Here is a 22,050-nt window from a genome sequence, read left to right as displayed (position 1 = left end):
GGAGGGCCACAACCCAGCAGCAGGGCCGTACCTTATTTGTGCGTGAGGAATAGGAGGAGCACTGCCAGAGCCCTGCAAAATGACCTCCAGCAGGCCACTAATGTGCATGTTTCTGCTCAAACTGTCAGAAACAGAATCCATGAGGGTGGTATGAATGCCCGGCGTCCACAAGTGGCACTTGTGCTTACAGCTCAGCACCATGCAGGGAGACTGGCATTTGCCAGAGAACACCAAGATTGCCAGATTCGCTATTGTCTTCATGGATGAGAGCAGGTTCCCACTGAGCACATGTGACAGAGTCTGGTGAACGTTCTCCTGCCTGTAACATCCTCCATGACCGGTTTTCCAGTGGGTCAGTAATGGTGTGTGGAGGCATTTCTTTGGAGGGCCATACAGCCCTCCATGTGCTATCCAGAGGTACCCTGACTGCCATTAGGTACCGGGATGAGATCCTCAGACCTACTGTGAGACCATATGCTGATGCTGTGGGCCGTGGGTTCCTTCTGATGCATGACAATGCTAGGCCTCATGTGGCTGGAGTGTGTCAGCAGTTCCTGCTTGATGAAGGTATTGATGCTATGGACTGGCCTGCCCGTTCCCCAGACCTGGATCAAATCGATCCATCCACCAACACCACATTGCACCACAGACAGTCCAGGAGTTCACTGATGCTTTAATCCAGGTCTGGGAGGAGATCCCTCTGGCTAAGCAAGACGTCGAACTTGGCCAATTACACACAGAAGCTTGACAGGGCAGTAACAGTGACTAAAGGGGGGGGGGGTATAATCATTGTTCATATATATATAATATATATAATCATTGTTCATATATACCTTTTAATCTAATTCACACAATAAAGTAAAAATACGTAGATTACTTTACTATTTACAGTACTATTCTGGCTACTGTGATTTTCTTTACATTAACCCTTTATCAAAATCCTTTTGTCTTGTGGACAAGGTTTTACTGTGAAATTTACTGCATTCAAACACGGTAATGTTATTGTGTTTACTGCAGTACATAACTGTACATTTCACAGTCATTTGTTACAGTGTAGTGGTTATTGTGTGTGTGTTGTCTTATATGTTGCTCAGTGGGAGAAATGGTATGTCACACTTATCTGTTCTGCATTAACACACTGTGGAAGTGACAATAAATACGACTTTAACCTTGAATAACAGGTCAACATCTAGATAATTAAACATTGTTAGAACAGTGTCAGTAGCCTTGAACAGCCTTTAAGGATACAGTTACAGACTGATGCAAAAGTAAGAGGGTCTCTATTAAAAACAACATGAGAATGCGCACTTCTCGTCACTTGTTGCGTGCAGCCTCTTGCAACAAGTGATGTGGCCTTTATGTTCACTTCCTCTACTAACTACATTCTTGCCAAATGTGGTTACAGTACAGTCCCTTAACAGGGCCTCAGGACGTGCAGTTCGGCTAATGGAGGAGCCCCTAGATAATGAAAAACGACGGCAAGAAACTGTCTCCAAATGTCAGAGTAATTTGCTGACATTTGATGAGGTTGCACACGTCAGACCATTTCCCCATCAGTATTTTTTGCTTTACATCTATGTTTTATTCATAGCAGGGACAATGCAGATGCCCTCCGTGTCAGCGACGATCATCATCATTTTAGACACACCAAGCCTTAAGTGGGTGACCATCGTTTGCCTATTTAACTCTTCAAGTCTTTCATGAAGAGTGGCTTTAATTGATAGTGTTCCAGCTATCAGAGCACTACTTGGTCTCCTGCTTTAATGACAACACTGCCACTGGATGTGTGCACAGGCTGGACATATGAAGAGCATGAGCCAAACAGAAAATGCCACCTTTACTAGAGAGAACGATGGAAGTGAAGATGGACAATTATCACCATGATTTCTTGGGTGCAAGATAATCTTTATGTGCAGCTAACTCAATGTTCTAAAGACATTACTATTATTATTATGATCATTACTATTATTATCATTTTAAGTCGGAATTATACTCCAGCGTAGTTGGTTGGTCTTTATGTGGTGATGGACAGAGGGTCGTCTGAGCACTGATGGATTTCTGCTTGCAACAGAATGGCCGCTGTTGGAGAAGCGAGCTGTTTAGACTCTGCTGGCGCAACTGTTGCAAAAGAAACTGAGACTTAAAGGACAAACAGTTAACACTGGTTGGTAGGACTATCAAATTCCATGCAGAGAAATATCAGTTCAAACATACCCCCCATAATGAAATCCCAATGTAGTGTCACCAAACTCATATTCTCATATGTAGTACTGGGTATGGTAATGCCAGGCTGCCAAGGAAGTATAATAATAATAATAAAATGATCTTTCAACCATGAAGACAAGTTAACTTATAAGGCGTTGCATTCAGTCCACAACATTTTCTTTCAGATGAGCAGATACTCTTCAGGTCGTACAGTTTCCATCAGTATTTCTCCACCATAATCAACCAGATTAACCAAATAGAACATTACCCCTAAAAATACTTACATCAAATACGTTTTAAATCAACATAAAATCAGATTTTTGCCACAATTTTTATTTATTTTATTTTTATTGTATGATATAGTGTGACACAGTATTTTACATTACGCCCTATTATCACTGGGTTAGATGTTATTAGAGTATCCTTATTATAAGAGATGTCTGACAGTATTTATTCTCTTAGGCACTGAAAAACAATATAAACCAGATGCCATTTGGCATCAATTCCAGGTTCACGTGTAATGTTTAGAAAAGTCCCAGTCAGTGTGATCAGAATGGATGAGAATAAACTTCAGTGTTAGGAATCTTTCCTGAGACTTTCATTTGAAAAACTAGAAGACTGAACGTCTGAAAACAATTGTTTTTTATGTTTTTATACTATTCTTTTTTTTCTAGACTATTTTCAATGTATTTAATGGTATTGGCTTTTAGCAAGAGTCTTTCAAACAGCCAGAGCACAAATATTTGATTGGTTATTTAGAAAATGAGGTATCAGGAAAAGTTGTCATTCATTGATTGATCACGAAATGTTTCATTGGCTGGCTACTTAGTGGTGAACGCATTCACCCAGATCCAGCAACTATGTGCGAGATCCACTTTTGTCTGTTTCTGCTGCTCCTGCAGTGTTTTATTAATAATGGCTGTGCAACAATTTGGATCGATATGAGGTTCTTCAGGGTGCTTTTACACATAAACGTTATTTTCAGCTCTCACTGTGCATTTTATTCAGATCAGGTCAGAATATAAATGAAAAAAACACAATGAAAACAACAGGAATAACACACAGAAATGTGTTGCATGGTGAGAGATTAGAAAGAAAACTTTTGTCTTCAAAAAGTAATTGAAGACTTTATTGATGAAATTGTTCATTACTAATAAAACACAGTGGGATTACAGCAGCAGGAGTAATTTTCTCTTTAGTTCCAGCAAAACTGTTATTCTTGAATGTCTGGGCACCGTTTCAGCTCCTGGTTTTGTTTCTCCACATGCAGCTATGGGTAAATGCTCAGTGATCCTTATGTGGCCCTGTCCCCATTGGTGCCAGTTGACCAGAGCTAAAAAGTTGAAACCTGAGATAACTTTATTGTCGCCTGACTTTGGTAACCCAAGGTCAGCAGTATTGACTGTCCTCTCAGGATCACCCTGAACTGTGATCCTGTTTGTCACCGGTCCGTCCTTCTCTTCATCATTCTTCAGGAGAAATAACATCACATACAAACAGTCTGGGTGATTTAACAGTTTTTAATTATAACTTTTGTACAATAGATTTTACATTTTCACAAGCTAAGAAGAAGTTAATGATGCCGGCGAGCCCGCAGGAGGCTGCACCTCCAAAGAAGCCATTTCTGTTATTTTTAAGCAACAGATGGGGATGTTGATGGACACCGAACATATTTACCAGCTTTACTTTTTTAGTTTGGTCCAAAAGTGGGATGCTTAATTGAGGAAGAAGTGACCTAATTTTTGAGGTCTTCTCATCTCAGGTGATGCCCTCAAACAATGCACTGAACCGCCCATGAAGCTTAAATAGAAAATTACTTTAAGACACAATTTTGAGAAACACCATTTGTTATTTAGCAAATTAAAACATTTCTTCTTAATTTTCCATCCAAACTGCACACATTCAGATTCACATTTCCCTGCTCCGGTCAAAAACATTTTAAAATATTAATTTACTTCCTCTGTCTTTCACCGTGCAACGAATTCTAGCTTCCATCGCTGTCACTACTTTAGCGGTAGAACCAACACGACTACAGTCACTGAATGGTTGTACAAAAAGTTGAACCATCCAAATCTGTGGCAGTTCCATCTCATTCACTTCAACTCATCAAAACTGCAAAAAACTACATTAGTAAAAGATAGAAAAATAAGTGTAACTCTTAGCCCAAAAAAGAAAAATCAACACTATATTTAAGCAATGTCATAAATGGGGCTATGGTACAAAACAATATGCTTTCAGGAAATACAGTCGTTTTTTAACTACAGTAAAGTTACATTGATATCCTCTTTCTCAGATGTAATAATAGTCAATAATCATGTACATAGTGGGAGAAATATACATTTAAGTTGTTGTAAAAAACAATATTCTGACTTATTCAATGTACTCATCTTATTCATCTCATCTGAATGTCAAAATAGCTCACAATGCTCTGAAATAGAATACCATCAGACATTTATTTGTCCAATTCAGCCAAGTACATACAGTGCATATACCATGTTTATGCTCGGTAAATAACATTTAACTTCTACTATACATTAATTGTGAGAGGCTACGTGAACCTAAGCAGCGAGTTAGAAATGCTCGTGTTGCCGTGTCTGGACAGCTGAAAGGAATCTGCTCAACATGCCACAGAGCCACGAAATCGTGACTCAGGGAAGTCTGTCAAATTCAAAGCTTAGAGTTCCTGCAGACCGTATAGCTCCCTCTGAGAAACAGATGTAAAGAGATGTTCTCCTACTCCCGAAAACAGAACGTGGTCACGATGCCCCCATCAGGCCTTGGTAGCAGGCTAATGAAATGGTTTCATGGTTTACATACAGTTCAGAAATGCTTTAAAAAAAAGAAAAAAGAAAAAGAAGGAATTGACTGTTTGCTACACCCCTGTCCCAATTTGCAACCGTTCGGTCACAGCTTATCAACCGCAACTAGGCTCGGCTAGCACACAGACTTTTTAATATACAGTCTGTGGTTCAGCAGGTCAAACAACGTCTGTTAAGGCAGCTAGCATCAAATCGGAAGTTGGAAGGGTGGCGTCATTTTTCTACTCCTTTACAAAGCAAAAATCCAGGCATGTAGCATGAGCTGTTAACGTTAGCATTCCTTCCCTGGCCTTCATTACAAAGCCAGGTAACGAGTGAGTTCAAACTATGGCTGCTTTAAAATCCTAAAGAATGCTTCACACTGGGAATACTGAGAAAAATCTTTTGAAAACAAAAAAATGGAGATGGTGATGAAACTATTAGCCATGACTTCCTACCCTAACTGTGTAAACAGCAGAAATTTGTCAACTGTCAGTTGTTATTGGTTGAAAAACGGCCCATAATGAAATCCAAACAGACCATTACCAGGCTCATTCTGATAAGAGCTGCCTGACCTCTGCTGGGTTTGAGGGTACTTATGCAAATTACATGAGTCCTTGAAGACATTTCTCTTTTCTCACATTGGTGTTTCTGTATATTATGTTATATAAGAGCAAAACAAGAGTCCAGTCTTATCAATGTCCAGCCTCTAACTTAACAAACATCAGCAGTGCGTTTACCTGCATTACCATCTGATGAGGATTATTTAGCAGACGTTACAGATGTGATGCAGAGTCACTTGTACATGCTTTTTCTAACCAGTCATTTGTTAATTAGCTAGCGGCCAATGTTGACATTACAGCAGATAAATCTCACTACCGTTTACACAGAGGAGCCTACTCTTTTTTTCCTAAATTCTTCCAAACAGTACTTTTATTATATTTTCTTCCTCTTTTGCCATAAACGGCGCACGCTGAGCCGCAAAACAAATCTTGATAGTGACTAATGTAGGAGTTGTTTGGCAAACGGTCCGTTTCCTTGCGACAGTTTCACAATTGAGGCAACAAGTCGTAACAAAGAACTGACAGAGGACGACGCTTTGAGCAACAATAAGCCAGGGTTTTGACATCAGGTCATGTTTTCCTGGACACAACGCAGTAAAGTTCATCGAGACTTAAAAAAGAAAAAGAATATTAGATCAGTCAGGTGATACTTCAGCAGTTTCTCTCTTTGTTTCTCCCTCCTCCCGTAAAGAAACACCAAACATGGCTTGGACCGTTACGAGTATGTACAATCACTAATGAGCGGAGTGGATTCAGCCATCCACAGCAGCGTACTGTCCAGTGATCTCTGAGCAACACTGGAAAGAGAGGGAGCTGAGAGCCTGGTGTGTGTGTGTGTGTGTGTGTGTGTTTTAGTCTGAGTGTGTGAAAATGTGCATTATGTGTTTGTGGGACTTTGCACGTGTGCTTTTGCCGGCAGCGACAAGTGTTCAGTGTGAACGGTGAAGGGAGCCTGGGCGCAGAAGTTCTTTTTAAGTTGGCGTTCATCCACAAAGTTTTTTTTTTGTTTGTTTTTTGTCTTTCATTCAGCTGAAAATAAAAGTCAAGTACCAGATCACGTCATCATCAAAACATACACAGACCACAGAGGAGACTGAATAACACCTAAAAGGCTGCCCAAGTCATAAACATGTAGCCGTCACTGAACCGACTGTGACTTTTTATGCGAAAGATCCCACCTATAGCCTCAACACACAAACAGACGTGGGTAAAAACTGACCGGACGACTCTGAAAATGGATGTTAATTTACATTTTCGTGTACCACCACCTTCCATAGTTTATTGGAATGTAGTCCTCGACTATTTTCTCATTTCTGCTCTCGTGAGAAGCTTTTATCCCCCCCCCTTTTTTTAACTAACCCCACATGAACGCATGAGCCAAAACTGAGTTAACATGTATAGTAGATCACTGTAGTAGCATACGGCTGTAATGCTATAAAAAAGAAAAGAAAAGAAAAGAAAAGAAAAGAAAAAAAAAAGACAACAACCTTTCCAAAAATTCATTAAAAAAAGTGAAAGTAGGAGTAAAAACAGAGATAGAATCCAGGACAAAATGAAAGTACGACAGGTATTACTGAAAAGAAAGGATATAATTTCTTGTATTTTATTTTTCTTTTATACAAATCTGTGTTTGTCAGTCCGTTCTAGTTTGTTGCTGTGAAGCGTTGAGGCTACAAGTTGCCCAGCAAGGAGGGCGTCGGCAGGCTGCAGTACCACATCCAGAGCAGTGGGGGCAGCAGGGAGGCCAGGCCAGAGGGCCGTCTGGAGGTCGCTGAGTTTCTCAGGATGGCGTTGGACGCACTTGGATCGTCTATCTGAGGGTCCTGAGACACAGAAAGGCGACAGGAAGACATGAGTATGACCAAAAATAAATAGGCCAAACACCCAAAATAAAACAGAGCAATGGAGTTTAGGCAGATTTTACACACAAGACAACCCATTAACGTGGATAAAGACAAAACAGACAACTCTCCCAGCCAAGATTCATCTATCCACCTACACCTGAAGGTTAGAGGACACTCCTTTGAGGACAACAACGTCCCCAGTTTAGCCAGAGAAGACAGATGTTTGGAAAGAGGAGTAAAGGAAGCATCTGTGTCAAATTGGAAAATCCTTCTCCGAACAGTGGACTGAGATATGATCTGCAATCAATTTGCAACAATGTTTGACTATCTGTCCTCAAAAAAGCTTGCACCTTGAGACTGGGGCCTTTAGACATTAATGGCTGAGTGCCAATGCCTACTTTTCACCTGGGACCCAAGTTATCCAGTTACCTTCAAAGTAGTAATCACGTCAGTCCTGCAGGTTTCTTATTTTCAGTTAGACTGTTAGACTCATTAGAGAAGTCTGCTGGAGCTTTCCCCACCAAATTATGAACGGCTAATATCAAACAGTGGTGGTCGTTCCAAAAACATCCTCGTCTGACATCTAAATGGGAAGGAGGCTCATGTCTATCCATTTCTGAAACCAGTACCCACGGTGCTTTTCTCTCTAAAATAACCACAGTAACTTTCCAGCACTTTTCTAAAATCTGTATAGCATGTAAAGGTAACTCTGATCTACTTCACTGAAACATATGAATGTTGAGAGACTGTTCTGCCTGGTCTGGATGTCCAGATTGTGGCCTGAGACACTCCCATGAATCAGCCGTGGCAGGTGCACCTGGACATTCTCCACAGCAGATTCTGGGATCTTTTTCCAGACAGCTTGATTAATGATGATCAACATGAACAACAATAACAGAAAATGACGCCAAGTCATTGTTCTTTAGGTGTTTGGGTCTATTTATCTTTACAATGCAGAGAGCCTTTATTCTGGTAATTTGTTTAACTCATTTGAGTTGATGTAACGCTACACACGGCATCGACAAAACCTCCTCTGCTGTGACCCAGCAAAACATAAAACGTATGTATTTAGAGCCACCGTGCCGCAAAAAAAGAAAGTTCATCTGCATGTGCTGGAATCTGCATGTGCCATCTCGTATTACGTGTACATGCTGAGCTTCACCGCCACGCTTTGGCTTGCTAATAAAGCTGCAAGCTAACGGCTGGGTCATCTACCCCAGACCTGGCCCTGCCTCTAGTAAATGTCAGTCCAGTGCATAACAGTGCCTTATTATTGTACAATGACATTTATAGTGAACTTTAAAAGCCACCAGATAAGCAACGATCCCATTTTAGCCTCAAAGGAACTACAAAGAAGGGGAGTTTACAGAGAAGGGCGGAAGCATTGCTGTGGCAATCACAGTCAGAGGGGGGTGAGAGACTTCTGGCAGCGAGGTCGTATTAGAGCTTGTGATGATTGGATCGCTTCGAGGCCTTACATCAAATTGTTTTCTTAAATTAAATGGTGGAATGGTTCAAGATTTTATCCAGCGACAGAAGATTTTACAGGTCCAGAATTAAACGTAGCACCTTCAACCTTTAACACAAACATTTGACACCACAATAATCAGACTGCAGAGACTTGAAATGCTCTTAAAACTTTCTTAAAATGGGAAAGTTGTTTTTTTGGTTTCAAACCTCAGTTGCTAACAGGAAGATGACTGCAATGAAAGATTTATTAATTTAAAAAAATAAAAAAACTTCAACAGCAGATTAAATTGTCATAACATGCAAACTAATATGTGGACACTAGTTGTTGTTATTGCATATCTGTCTTACTCAAAGTCCTCTCTGATCTGGTTGTTTTTTTGGAGTCAAACCACACCCATTGATTTTTACTCTAATAATAAAAACGACTAAACACTTACCACGCAGATGACGCCTTCAACAGTCGAGTTCGACTTCAGCTTCTGAGCCTGCAACAGAGAGACAAAACGAATTAGAAACTACAATGCAAAGCAGCCACAAGAGAATATGTGCGAAAGTCGACAGAGAGAATCAGCACTAATTATACAGCTCTGATCAACAATCGATGGAGCAATCAACAATCTAATTAGACTGAAAATATTCCGCCGATGCGTTTACACGACAGGTGAAACACCCAGACACACCGTGTTCAAACACTCACATCCACTCCGCCAGTTTATGAAAGCTCTGTGCTCTGATCGCACCATAAAAGCAGATTGGAGGCTAAAATGGAAAAGCTACAGAGTTTGCCCTGAGAGCCTGTTAAAATTTTACAGCCTCTGATATTTACACTCAGAGAAGAAGAAGAAGAGTGAGGAGGAGGCAAACTCTGTGACTGTGATTTCACCTCACACCGATGTATAATTTTGCGGGGGTCCCTCTCTCAAACACACTATCTTTGACTCCATCCCCACAAACACACTCTCTCCGGATGCGTAAGTGGAAGTTAGAGGCTTCTCTGTGATGGATGCTCTGCTTTGCTGTGGATTTCTCTATAAATAGTGGTATTTTAAATGACGGCGTGTGTTATTCAACCAACCAAACATGCTACGGAGCGTCATTTAAATGTTCCCAAACACTGCCAGACAAGGACAGACGGACAAAACCCTCTTTAACTGAGGTTCAATTATGTTTCCGAAACGTGTACCAATAAACCTGGAAAAGTCTGTATTTAAAAAAAGAGAACAGGTGGAAAATAGGTGAACGTCTGAGAAAAAAAGCTTGAAGTAGTTTCTTCAGCTGTCTCCTGGGAGCAGTTCAACAAAAGTCGTTTTTTTTTTCTTTTGTTTTTGTCTTGCTGAGCAAAATGCTTCCAACTGAATCTCTGCCTCTCTCCCTAACTCTTTTTGTGGAGAACAAAGTATTTCAGCAAATTCTGCACCATCACAACCAAAGGTTTGGTTAAGACAATGGCACAGTGAAGGTTACAATTTAACAGTTTAACACAGGAATCCTCACCGGTTCTTTCTCCCTACAACTTCCTGTCTACAATTTCTGAAAACAAGCACTGAGGATTGGGGCAAAATTCATATGCACATGCATAGATTTAAGCAATTCACAGAGAATTTAAGCAATTTAGAGAGAACAGGAAGCTGAACGACCCCATGCAAACAAATTTAATGTTTTATAATGTTCATGATTCCTGTTATACTCACAAACTGTCTCACAGATCATCAGCTATGTGCTATATTACTAGATCCTACATGTTTCCTTCATCTTGATGTATGTATCTATGACAGAAGTTTGTTTCTTCTGCTTTTCTTTTCTCTCTATCTTCTCTGTTTCTACCCGGCTGGCCTTCAGCAGATGGGTCCCTCCATATGAGCTGGGTTCTGCTAAAGTTTTCTTCCTGTTAAAAGGGACTTTTTTTTTTTGCTCTGGAGGTTGCAGGCTGGTTTTTGTGATGCGTCTTGAGATGATTTGTATTGTTATTGGCGCTATATATATAAAACTGAATTGAAAATTGAATTGAATAATATTATTTTATTTTTTGCTTCATGTTTTCAGTGGCCTTAATTTCCCAGAAAAACTATTACAAAGTGTTGATGACTCATCCTGCACTAAGCGGTGTAGACTCATTTTGCATCCAATGAAACACTGTCTAGAACTTTTAAGCCCCTCCCCCATGTCTCTCTTTCACCAAGGCTAGCCCAGCTGTTGCAACCATATATGGCCAGTGCCTGCTCAGGCCATTCAAGCAGACCAATCAGATCAGAGAAGCTTCTCTAGGGAAGAGAGGGTTTAGGATTTATGGGTACTATAATGTTTACAGTATGTCAAAAGGTGATTAATACAGCAGGTCATCTAATTTAAGAAAGAGGGGTCATCAGCCAACTCTTAGCTCAGAACACCATCTTTAGGTCTGCAGAACATTGCTGTAGTACTTTTTAATGAGGTGCCATAGAAATCGTTTCCATATAAATCAGTCTACTCGAGACCTCCGCACTTTACATTAAACATGTCATACGACATTTTCTCAGTGCATCACATTAGTGATCCTCATCATGTCCTCTGCTTCTGGACTCCTTGGTAAAATTCTAAACAGATTTGAAGTGACTACCACTTTTTGCTGATTGCAAACGCACCATGAGTTGATGTGCTGATTTGCAGTGCAGGCCTTGTAATCAGCATTTGAACGTCTTGTGTTGTCTTTGTTGTGTGTTAGATGAGTTAAATAGGTGATTATCAGTTTGAGAATTTCTGCATTAGTTTTTAGTCTAGGAAACGATAGCTTTTTTTCTTTTTTGCTTGCTAATGACCTGCACAGAGATTCTCTGTATTCAGGATGGATGCTGTAAGTGAATGTAGCTCCAGTTTGGTATGTGGGTATTTATGTATATGTGTGTGTGTGTGTGTGTGTGTGTGTGTGTGTGTGTGTGTGTGTGTGTGTGTGTGTGTGTGTGTGTGGAGGCTGTTGGTGTGACAGAATAATAAATGTCTCTGGTATACAGTATAGTGAATGCAGACTAAAAATAGGGGTGTTCAGAATGTAGCGGGCATAGTAATGCAGCTAGTGGGAAGGCACATTCTGTTATTACACCTTTGCTTCAACGCTAAACCGAAAAAAGGGAAACCAAAGATTGGTTGGAATGATGTCTATAAATCCTGGTGTTATTTGCAGGCCTCTGCATAAAGACCCAAACACGAGAGCAAGCCAAGAACGGTCCAGGAAAGCGTAAGAACAGAGCACGATGACTAAACACAATCGGCATGGGCTCACATCCATGATCAGCCCCCTCAGCCTGTGGTTAGAGCCACTCCTTGGATGCATAAACATTTTCACATCTCATCACCGAGAGTGACTATAAACTTTTACAGCTCGTTGCTGAAGTCTGAAATCCTGAAGGCACGGAATGAGGACACCATTTGGAAATTTAAATCATATGAATGTGAATCTTCAGGTGTGGACCGTAGTGTGGTTCCATCTGCCGCTGCGCATTTTTATTGTAGCGTAATCTCCATAATGCCTAAAACCTAACAAATTCAACAATTTAGAAGGAGAAATTTAGAGGTCTAGTCTTGATGCAGTCATTTTGGAAATGCTATCTTTTTATGCTGTCGACTGTTTTCTTTATATCCCATCTTGGTTAAAGACTAACAGGCACAGATATTTAACCACATTTATTTTCTCACTATCCTCTTTTACTGACAGTTATTCTTCTTTTGTATACTGTTTACATATAAAGTGCATCTCTGTGATTTTGGAATTACATTGATTAAATTTAATGGTCATTTTTGGGTCCACTTTTCAGATCAGATAAATAGTACCTTCAATCTAAACAGTTGCCTGTCGTCACCCAGAGTGATTAGAATACACATCCTGGAATAACACATTTTTTTAAATGTATTTTTATTGTCCAGTCCACAGATGACAGTCCAAACTCTTTTTTTGTAATACCGACGAAATGACCCCTTTAATTTCCACTGTGAACTTCATTTGTGATTACATTTACATGAAAACCACTGCTTCTGCTCTAAGTATTTGTATGTAAACACATTCAAATGCATATTCTTGCCTTGTGTATATGTGTTTTAGATTTGCCTAATACCTGCCTGTTCTGAAAAGTCACATTAGCATGTGGAGCATTTCCACATTTGTCCATTTGGCCTGCTTTGGAGTCAGCTACATTCATAAGAGAGCCTGATGGAGCCCTGCGGTTTAGAAACTGCGTGCCAATGTGTGTGTGTCTGCTTGGTTTTATCTGCGGTGGCCTCTATGCTCAGCTATCTCTTCGCTGTGATGAGAAGGGAACGCAGTGATTCTAATGGTTTAACTTTCCTCTATTTTTTTTTTTCACACTCCCACATCCACAAAAGCACACATTGGAGGGAAAAAAATTAAAGAGATGGAAAATAAAACTCTTGAGGATAGGAATCGAAGACCAAATAGAAAGCAGGATCTCTTCTAATTCAGTTGGTCAAAAAAACTTTAGTCAACCCTGACAAAATGGACGAGCCTGCTTCTCTTTTCTTCCCAGCTAGGGTAAGTAAGCACCCCTCGAAATTTTACTGGACTCCCATCGAGTGCAAGTGGAGAGTTCCAGACTCGCTGTTTAACCGCCATTATTCTGCATGCGTGTGAAACACAGATAGATCAATGGGGAGAGTGGGGTGAGTCTTTTGACAGCCCTCTCCCCCGAGTGTGTCGTTACAACAGAACATTCATCCTTGATGCTTACATACACGCACATACACGCACACAAGTACACTCCTAGAGTATCTACTGACACACTCGAGAACAGTGGTTAAACACAACAACTCTCTCATTAACTTGTATTTGACATACTATCAGAGTAGTGCCAACAGCACACACACCAGTACACCACCCATGCTCATTATCTGTACACACTGTGTATGTGAGTGCGTGTCAGTGAGCGAGTGCACTTGTGTGCTGGGTGTGTAGTTGCATCTATCTGTGTGTACTAGACTTGCAGGACTGCAAGCCTGCATATCCAGTATGTCTGCAAGCACACACCCTGCTTGTTTGTGGGGCAGCGCTGTTTCTTGTTTTTTCAGGAAACAGTCAGGATGTGAAGTTAAAAACACATTCAGTGGTCTCAATTTAAGGGGCTCATCATTCAGTCAGATGCCCATTGTACTAAAATTATTTTGACCCCTTAGCCTGGAAGTCAGGGAACTGGTTGGGCTTTATGCAGTGATAGAGTAACAGCTATGTAGTCATGGAAGTCATCTGAGCACCGTGGTATATTTTTTTTGTGTATCTGTTAAACATTCTCATAATGAAATCCCAGTAGCGTGTTAACACTACACCAGGCTAGAAGATATAAGCTCAACTGGGAAGCCTACAGTCCTCAATGCAATGGCTCAGGTCCAGCCTTTGCCATTTCCTGAATGACATCATAATCATACTTCTTAAAAGTAGACCACGTAAATACTGGGCTCGGCGATTCCTAAGGAGACATCAACAGGGAGGGGGGAGGACCGATTAGCCATCAGAATTTTATTAGGTTATAATATGTGAATAATTTGTTCACGTTGCTGCCTATGAATGCTACAAACCTTAGTACATTCTCCTTTTAAATTTGGGTCGTCACAAATTGCATGTTATTCTGTCCAGTTAAATCACAAACAAACTTCACATTTATTCTTTTAGTATTTGCAGAGGGGAGCTTTTTAAAGTCAAACTAAAACAGTCATACCTAATTTCCCTTCGGGGATGAATAAAGTAATCTATCTATCTAAAAAAAACTATGGAGCACCATCAGGGAAGACTGATGGAAGGAAATATTTAACATGGATTTTCTGGAAGCGTCTCCGAACAACAACAAGAGCAAACGCAGTGTTATTACATGTGAGACATCCGCCTCTGAGGCCCTGCCATCGCTCTGCTGGTAATGGCAGCATCATCCTCACCTCCTCCCTGACCCAGGAGGAGCCCGTCACAGGTGTTCAGGATTGCTGCAAGTGATCCCTCTGTTTCATCAGCCTGATAACTGAGGCTCCTGTCGAGCAGGAGGAGCTCCACCAACTGAGAGATACAGTTTCAAGGCCTTATCAGACACAGCAGGCATTTACAGGCACACACACGGTCACATACACACGAGTGTGTCAGGGAATGAGCGACACACACACCAGATCAGTTCAGAATAAATAAGAGAAAGAGGTGCTGGATAAAAGCATCATCTTAGAAAACATTTTAGTGATCTGACACTGCAAAAGAAGGGGGCAAGGTTGTATTTTATTAAATGTGCTAATTATCCTTGTAGCACAAAAACGCCGCTGTCCACAACTTTTAGTGCTGTCAGACTGATCTGGAACTCAATCAAATCTGGGCCAATGAATCAAATCATTTGAGCGGGCGTTACATGGTGGTGGACAGAAGATGTAGTCATATACACCATGAATTTGTTTACGACCAAATGACTGACTGGTTGGAGGATGATCCAAATGCAGTGTTACCAGATACAAGTTCTGATTCTGACTGAGTTTGGTTAAATGCACCAGTAAATGCACTAACACTTTTGCAGCTAGATGAGACATTGTGGAACACATATTAATAGACTTTATTTGGAACTGTTTCATAGAATATTTTAATACTTTCTAATTAAACTTTTCTGCTGTTATTATCCCACTGGAGACACTGTAATCGAATCGAATTTAATCCGAATACTCACACTCTGCTTTGGTCTCTGCAAATGTCTGGCTCCAGAGTACCACTTTTAAGCCCGACAACGCAGTCATGCGGCAGGAGAACTAAATAACCCAAGTTAAAAAAAGGTACTGCAGAGTTTAGTGTTAATTCTCAGTGCATTTGACAATATGCTCCCTGTATTTGTTGTATCTGAGTCACTGCTCCAACTTTAAATAGTTGGTATTGTGGAAATAAACAAATGAGGGCTGTTTGAAAGTGAAAAGAGATTGAAAGCAAGCCAGAGCCAGAGGCAGTGAGGTATACCTCATCAGCCGGTGAACAGATATTGTAGATATTTGAAAAGCAGATAGAAAGATCAGTGGGTCACAAAAAAAAGCATCCGTAACTTTGAAACTTAAGCAGTCAGCAAAAACTTTCTAAAGGAATATTTTTTTTCAGGTTCTCAGATTAGATTTGTTCCAGTTGAGCCTTCAAATGCAGTGGTCTGCTTAATACTGTGAGTCTCACCTGTAGGCTGCCACAGAAGTGATAGATGCCAGGGTCAGTGTTGATGTGGTTGTCAATGGTGTTGGGGTTGCGGTTTCTTTGGTAGGGGGTTGTGGTGGAGGTGGTGGTCTGGACGGGGGACATTGGCTGCCACACTCCGACGTCTGTCCCATTGCCAAAGGCCTGGATGGCGTTACCTACACAGGCAAGACAAGAAAAAAAAAAAGATCACCTACTATACCATTTTTAAAAATGAGCAAGTTTGGTGTTCCAAATAATATAGGTTATCATACAGGACAGTTTAGCCCTAAACTGGGTCTTCAGTGAATCACATGTTTGTTAGTCCCCATGTTAAAATAAAAGTCTATATTGCACCAGTCTAAACCACAATTAAAGAAGCGTTAGAAGGTACTTAGGTTTTGTTATCGCTTCCCTCCATTATAAATTGACCACACCATCAAAAACCTGAGTGCTGATGTGGCTATTTACTGCTGGAGTCCATTAGCGGCCCTATTAATAGGTTTCTATGGCTTTGATGTAAAATGCACAGACACATCAGAAGAAAGCTGAGCTTTACAGAGCTGCTGTTTGAACGTAATGATATTTCTTCATCTAATACTGAATTATGACCCTGATACTGTAGTAAGGGAAGGAAAAGCTCATCTGCATAACAGCTCTTTGACCCTGATGAAATATTCATGTGTACATGTGCAAAGACAAGCGGTTACTGTATGTATATGATGTTCAGCATTATACATGTTGCTGGATCAGGTCATTGGTTTTCAGTTGTCTTTGGCAACTGAAAACCAAGGTCATGACGGGAGGATCAAGGGGTAGTTTTCAGTAATTCCTGGGTATTCAAATAGGGATTTTCTGCCAGTTGGTACTGAAATCACTTTATTTGAGCATAGGATCCACAGAGGGTCAAAATACTAACTTTTCCTTGCTCACTGACCATCTAATCTATCTATGGATCCTACCAACAATGCTACCCACTCTGTCTACTGAGCTTTCTGCCTACCTACCCACTGAGACACTGCCGCCCCTAAAGTTGCTGAACCCCTGGTATGTGAACAAGCCTCTCTACCTACTGGACAACTCACTCTGCGCCCTGAGCCACACAGTCTAGCTGGCCCAAAAGTGTTGTTGTTATCTACAGTGGATCGTCCTGCCTACCTTCTGGTTTGTGGGCAACCAACTCTACCAAAAAACTGAAAAGAAAAAACTAGAAAAAAACAAACAAAAAAAAACACAGATCTTCCTACTGAGCTACAGCTGCTGTTGTCATTGTGATGTCCTAAATAAGTCCAGTAGAATTTAACCAGTTGCCTGGATTCTGTCCTTGCATTGTGTGGTCACTGAGTACCTGCAGACCCACTAGCAACCTCCAGATGCTGAAAACAGTGATGGGTGATTGATAGGCAACATACTCCAGTGAAGGACCTGCCCATATGGTGTTATCTATGGTTGCATGATAGTGTTCCATAATTCCTGCTGACCTAGTTCTACATACAGTATTTTTTCATGTGTTCAGTGTTCTCAGCAGGTCAGAATTACTCAGTGGAACTGTTGTGGAACTGTTTCTGACTAAACCCATCCTGACCTAGAAAGAACTCAGAGTTAGCTCATTTAATAAACACATTTAATAAACATGACTATCAATCTAGAACCAAGTAAAGTTGGGTGATTTATCTGCTTTGCTAAATTGACCTCAAAAATAAGGACAACTGAATGCAGAATTTAGCACTAAAAATAATCAGATCTGATGATGACAAAAAAATAGTAATACCAGGTTGTATTTATTCAGTCAGGTTGTTTAAAATGTGCTGGGGCACACAGTGTACATAGCTACTGAACTGTGCTTGCTTTCCTTTCTGAGATACATTATTGAGCAGAAAATAAGTCATTTTTGTCAATATTGTCAATATTGCACTGATATGTGCAACTTTACTTAGACATCAAAGCATACTGTGATATTGTCAACTGCATATTTAATTTTAACGTGCTGGTGCATGTGATTGTGTAACTGGTAGTTTTGTGTCGAGACAACAGAAGGCTGATGAGCATATTGTAAGTGTTGTGTTGTGTCTTTTTGGTCTTCTCACCTAAGGCCTAATTAAAGTTCCACGCACACAGCACCGTGACTGTGCATGAAACAGTTGGGATTGCAGGATGTCACTTCTGTTTTGTAGTTACTACAATTTTGAGTATGTTTCTGTCTGGTGTCTCTACAACACTTCTGTTTGTGCATCTGTTATTCCTTATTAAACGACCAATTCAAATAGCACTTCCAAGTTTGTTTGGAGATTTAAATCAATCCAAAACACCACAAAAACCTCTCTGAAATATGCACACTTGAAAATGAAACTATATGGCATATTTATTTTTATATAATACACTTCCAGCATCCAAGCTGACCTGATTAGCTAGCCTGGAGTCTGGATTTCAAATGATTTCATGCCATTTTGATGCAACTGTAACTCTTCTGTCCATCACCTATTCAGTTCTGTCTAAACTATTAAAAGCGTGAACCCAGACCAAACTGTTTCAGTATGGCTGAAAATGTCATCAACACAGAAGTTATTAGAGCATAGAGGGCAATCTTAGGGCCTGTTCAGACCTGGCATTAAGATCCGATCTGGGATATCCGACCACTTAAAAGACGGCTGTGAATGAAAAAGCACCGCAAGTGATGCCTGTTCAATAATGATGAGGGCTTTTTAGAATATTCTGTCCTTAACTAACTAAATAATAAATGAATCTGAGTATGAATTGATTGGCATTATTATGTGTACTCTGTGATTCTGTTAGTTATTAATGTGATCATGTTGATGAATGAGGAGCGGTATGTGGTTAAGTTACATATTTCCTCAGTTATTGATGTTTTTATTTAACTCTATTACCGAATATTCTGGTGCGCATGGAAACTTCCAGGGTTGGAAGTTTAATCTGAGTTTGTTCAGGCCTAACTCAACAATAACTTAACGTGTGAAGCCAGAGTCATTATGAACTTGAATGCAAGGTCTGAACGGGTCCTTAATTTAAAGAATTTAAAAGTAGGTTTGCCTCCCTCTGTAAACATTAGAACCTGAAGTATAACTTTAAGGTCACGGCTTTAATCCTTGAGTGTATTTGTATAATAAATTCAAAGACACAGAGGCCATGACTTTCCTCAACAGATTTAGAGCAGAGTGAACTGCGGCTCTGCTGTTGTTTACATGAGATACACAAAAACCTTTCACGGCCTCCGATGCCTGAACAAACACTGAGCTAGATATGCATGGATACTCTGTGTATATTTCCAAATCACACCAACATACAATGATCGTCACACAAATTTGTACTTCTGTACATATGGTTACATGTGATGTTAACGTTAAACCTGCAGTTTATCCAAGCATTAACTACCAAATTCAGATACAGCACCTAACAAGTCTTTTCCATGTTTAAAAAGGGGGACCACACAAACTTTATGAGTAAACGTCCAAGCCGACACTTTCGGTTCCAAGGTCAGACTGTGCACATTTCTAAAACACTACAGCAAACATCCATTTACCCTTCATCGATGCAAACAGCACAGTGCACTTGAACAAACATGATATCATCATCTTCCCACTGCTGCAGCTGAGTTTGGTGTTAGCAGTTTGTCTCTCACAGATGTCTACATTACCACTTTATCTCACTTTACATGCACAGGGTTTGTGGTAACACTAGAATTATGCCGGATGGTGCGACCTTTTCATATTCAGGAAATGGGGATGGAAAGGCTTTGAATACATTAAAGCATCAGTGACTTCCAAAGCTGCTGGTGGGTCACTCTGATAAGCTGTAAGGATAGAAAACGGATAGGAATGCAGGAAAATGCATTTGCTATACATTTCCAATATCAATACAGGATATTCTTAAAGCTGTATAAGGATAAAGCATACAGTTTGTACTTAAGCCAAAAAGTTTGCACTTGTGTTTTTTCTGATAATTTCAAATTTGCTATGTGTTCATCTGACATGTGAACTCCGCAATAAAGTACAGATCTATCCCACAACCTAAAAAAGAAAGTCATCTCTCTTTTCTTTATTCCTATATTCTAGTTCCTCTCTAGTCATGACCCTTTAGCCGGCGTGTGTCAGGATCTTCAGAGTTGTCAGTTCCAGTTACTGCTGAGCAAGCTTAATGAGAGCAGAAAGAGGGAGGGCATGAAAGGAGGGAGCAGGAGACAAAGAGTTGGGAACGGGCCGAAAGAAGCGAGACGAGGCAGGAGAACAAGAAAAACGAAGGACTTGTAATGGGAGAAAGGAGGAGAGCTGTGAAGGAAGAGGGAGAGAAAATACAGAGGCTAATAATGAGAACTCAGAAGAATCGTATTCCCCCACTTTGGACTTGACTCAACTCCCTACAGATCGAGAGGGAGCGCTTGTTTTAACCCACTTAACCCCACTTTGATTGTGCAAATCTCCCAAAGACAACATGCAGAAGGAAAGACATGTACGTTACAGGTCTCCCACGTACACTTAGACACACAACGGTGAACACACTCAGACAGACTCAGACGCACACTGACTGCAGCAGCCTTATTATCTACAGCAGACCACCCTCATTAACCCTGACTGGTAAAAAGACAACAGAGCAGAGAAAACAACAGGAGGGAGGAGGGGGGAAAAAAGATAATAGAGGAGGAGAAGACAATTGAGAGAGTAAAAAGAGTGGAGACATGGTGAAAATGAGGCTGCGTCTTGACTGTCTTTTCTCATCTGCTAACTGTCACTCTGAAATCGGAAAGCTGACTTTGCTCATGTACAGCCGAACCACCAGCGGGACACGAGGGGACTACAGCTCATTACCTTCACACCATTTTCTAGGGCACACATGCATTTAGGGAACAAACTGAACAATTGATATTGCTTGACACAGGTGTCTTGTACCTGATTGCTGGATCAATCAAACACCTAACTGAATCATTAACAAGTCAGCATGTAGAGCTTGATGGAGAAACAAGACACAGGGGTCAATGTTTGCCACTCAACAAAGAACTTATTCATCACACTGATCAATTTATGCCTAAAGACAACTGAAAGTCCTCTTAAAATCCCCTCGAAAGCTATTTGATAAACTGTTTTTTTAGTTAGTTTAGTTAGTTAGTAGTAGTTAGTAGTATTAGTTTGGCAATATACATCAACTATAAATGATTATCTGGCCTAACAATGACAAAAGGTTGTTTTCTAGATGTTTGTAATGGCCAAACAATAAAAAAATTAAGTGTCAAAATGCTAATTTCTATTGTAATAAAAGGTTTTCTCAGAGTTTTATGACCCTTCTTCCCACTGCATTGTAAAGCTTATTGTATAGTCACACTATGATGACCTAGCTCCATGATTTTAGGTATAAACACACAGGAGAGCAGAAACAAGTAGCAGTCAGCTAACTGTTTCATGGGAACTTTTAAATAACACTTGCTCATATGCAACACTTTACCCTTACCATCTTACCATTTACTTTTAGCCTGACAGAGCATCAAGTTTCTGCTCATTCCTCAGCTGTCCAATCGATAAATTTACTCTTCGCTGTCAACACTTTTTGGCTTCTGGTAACTATTGAGATCACAAAACCCCATCTACACAACAAGCTCAGTGCCCAACAACAGGCCAACAATCAGTAACTAGCTGGTGAACATGTGGAACACTGAGCAGCTAAAGAGACATTTCCCACAGGAGAAGGTGGAGACCAAAAACAGAGAATCGAAAATATATAAGAAGTACATTAAGGTTACAGCCAATATTTACAGTCACTGCACCAAGCTTAGGTAACTACCTAACTACAGTTGGGTGAGAAACCAACCGAAGTAAAGTAAGTAGATTTAAGGTGAAAAACACTTAAGTGGTGGAGGCTGAATATACATGTGTACATTCATGGATATCAAGAGTAATGACACCAGACCAACTCCCCTTAAGAAAACGAATACTGCACAGAAATCACATGAAGAAAAAAAATACCTAAGATGTTGCACATTTGTCTTGTGACTAGAAACACACTTCCAAGAA

The 22,050-nt window shown here is 40.4% G+C and overlaps 1 protein-coding gene across 3 annotated transcripts in view; it reads right to left on the bottom strand.

Moving 5' to 3' along the window:
• Positions 1 to 3,705: 3,705 nt before the first annotated feature.
• gfra1a (gdnf family receptor alpha 1a) overlaps positions 3,706 to 22,050 on the bottom strand; it is a 90,291-nt gene continuing 71,946 nt past the window's right edge. For all 3 annotated transcript variants that reach the window (XM_047603835.1, XM_047603837.1, XM_047603836.1), the window contains 3 exons: positions 16,037 to 16,212; positions 9,318 to 9,365; positions 3,706 to 7,389 (listed from right to left, as the gene is read on the bottom strand). In XM_047603835.1, the coding sequence (XP_047459791.1) occupies positions 7,237 to 7,389; positions 9,318 to 9,365; positions 16,037 to 16,212 (377 nt within the window). In that variant the 3' untranslated portion in view covers positions 3,706 to 7,236. The remainder of the gene's footprint in view (positions 7,390 to 9,317; positions 9,366 to 16,036; positions 16,213 to 22,050) is intronic.

Source organism: Mugil cephalus, chromosome 13 (assembly GCF_022458985.1).
Source record: "Mugil cephalus isolate CIBA_MC_2020 chromosome 13, CIBA_Mcephalus_1.1, whole genome shotgun sequence".
Taxonomy (NCBI): domain Eukaryota; kingdom Metazoa; phylum Chordata; class Actinopteri; order Mugiliformes; family Mugilidae; genus Mugil; species Mugil cephalus.
This window is presented reverse-complemented; position numbering and strand designations above follow the sequence as displayed.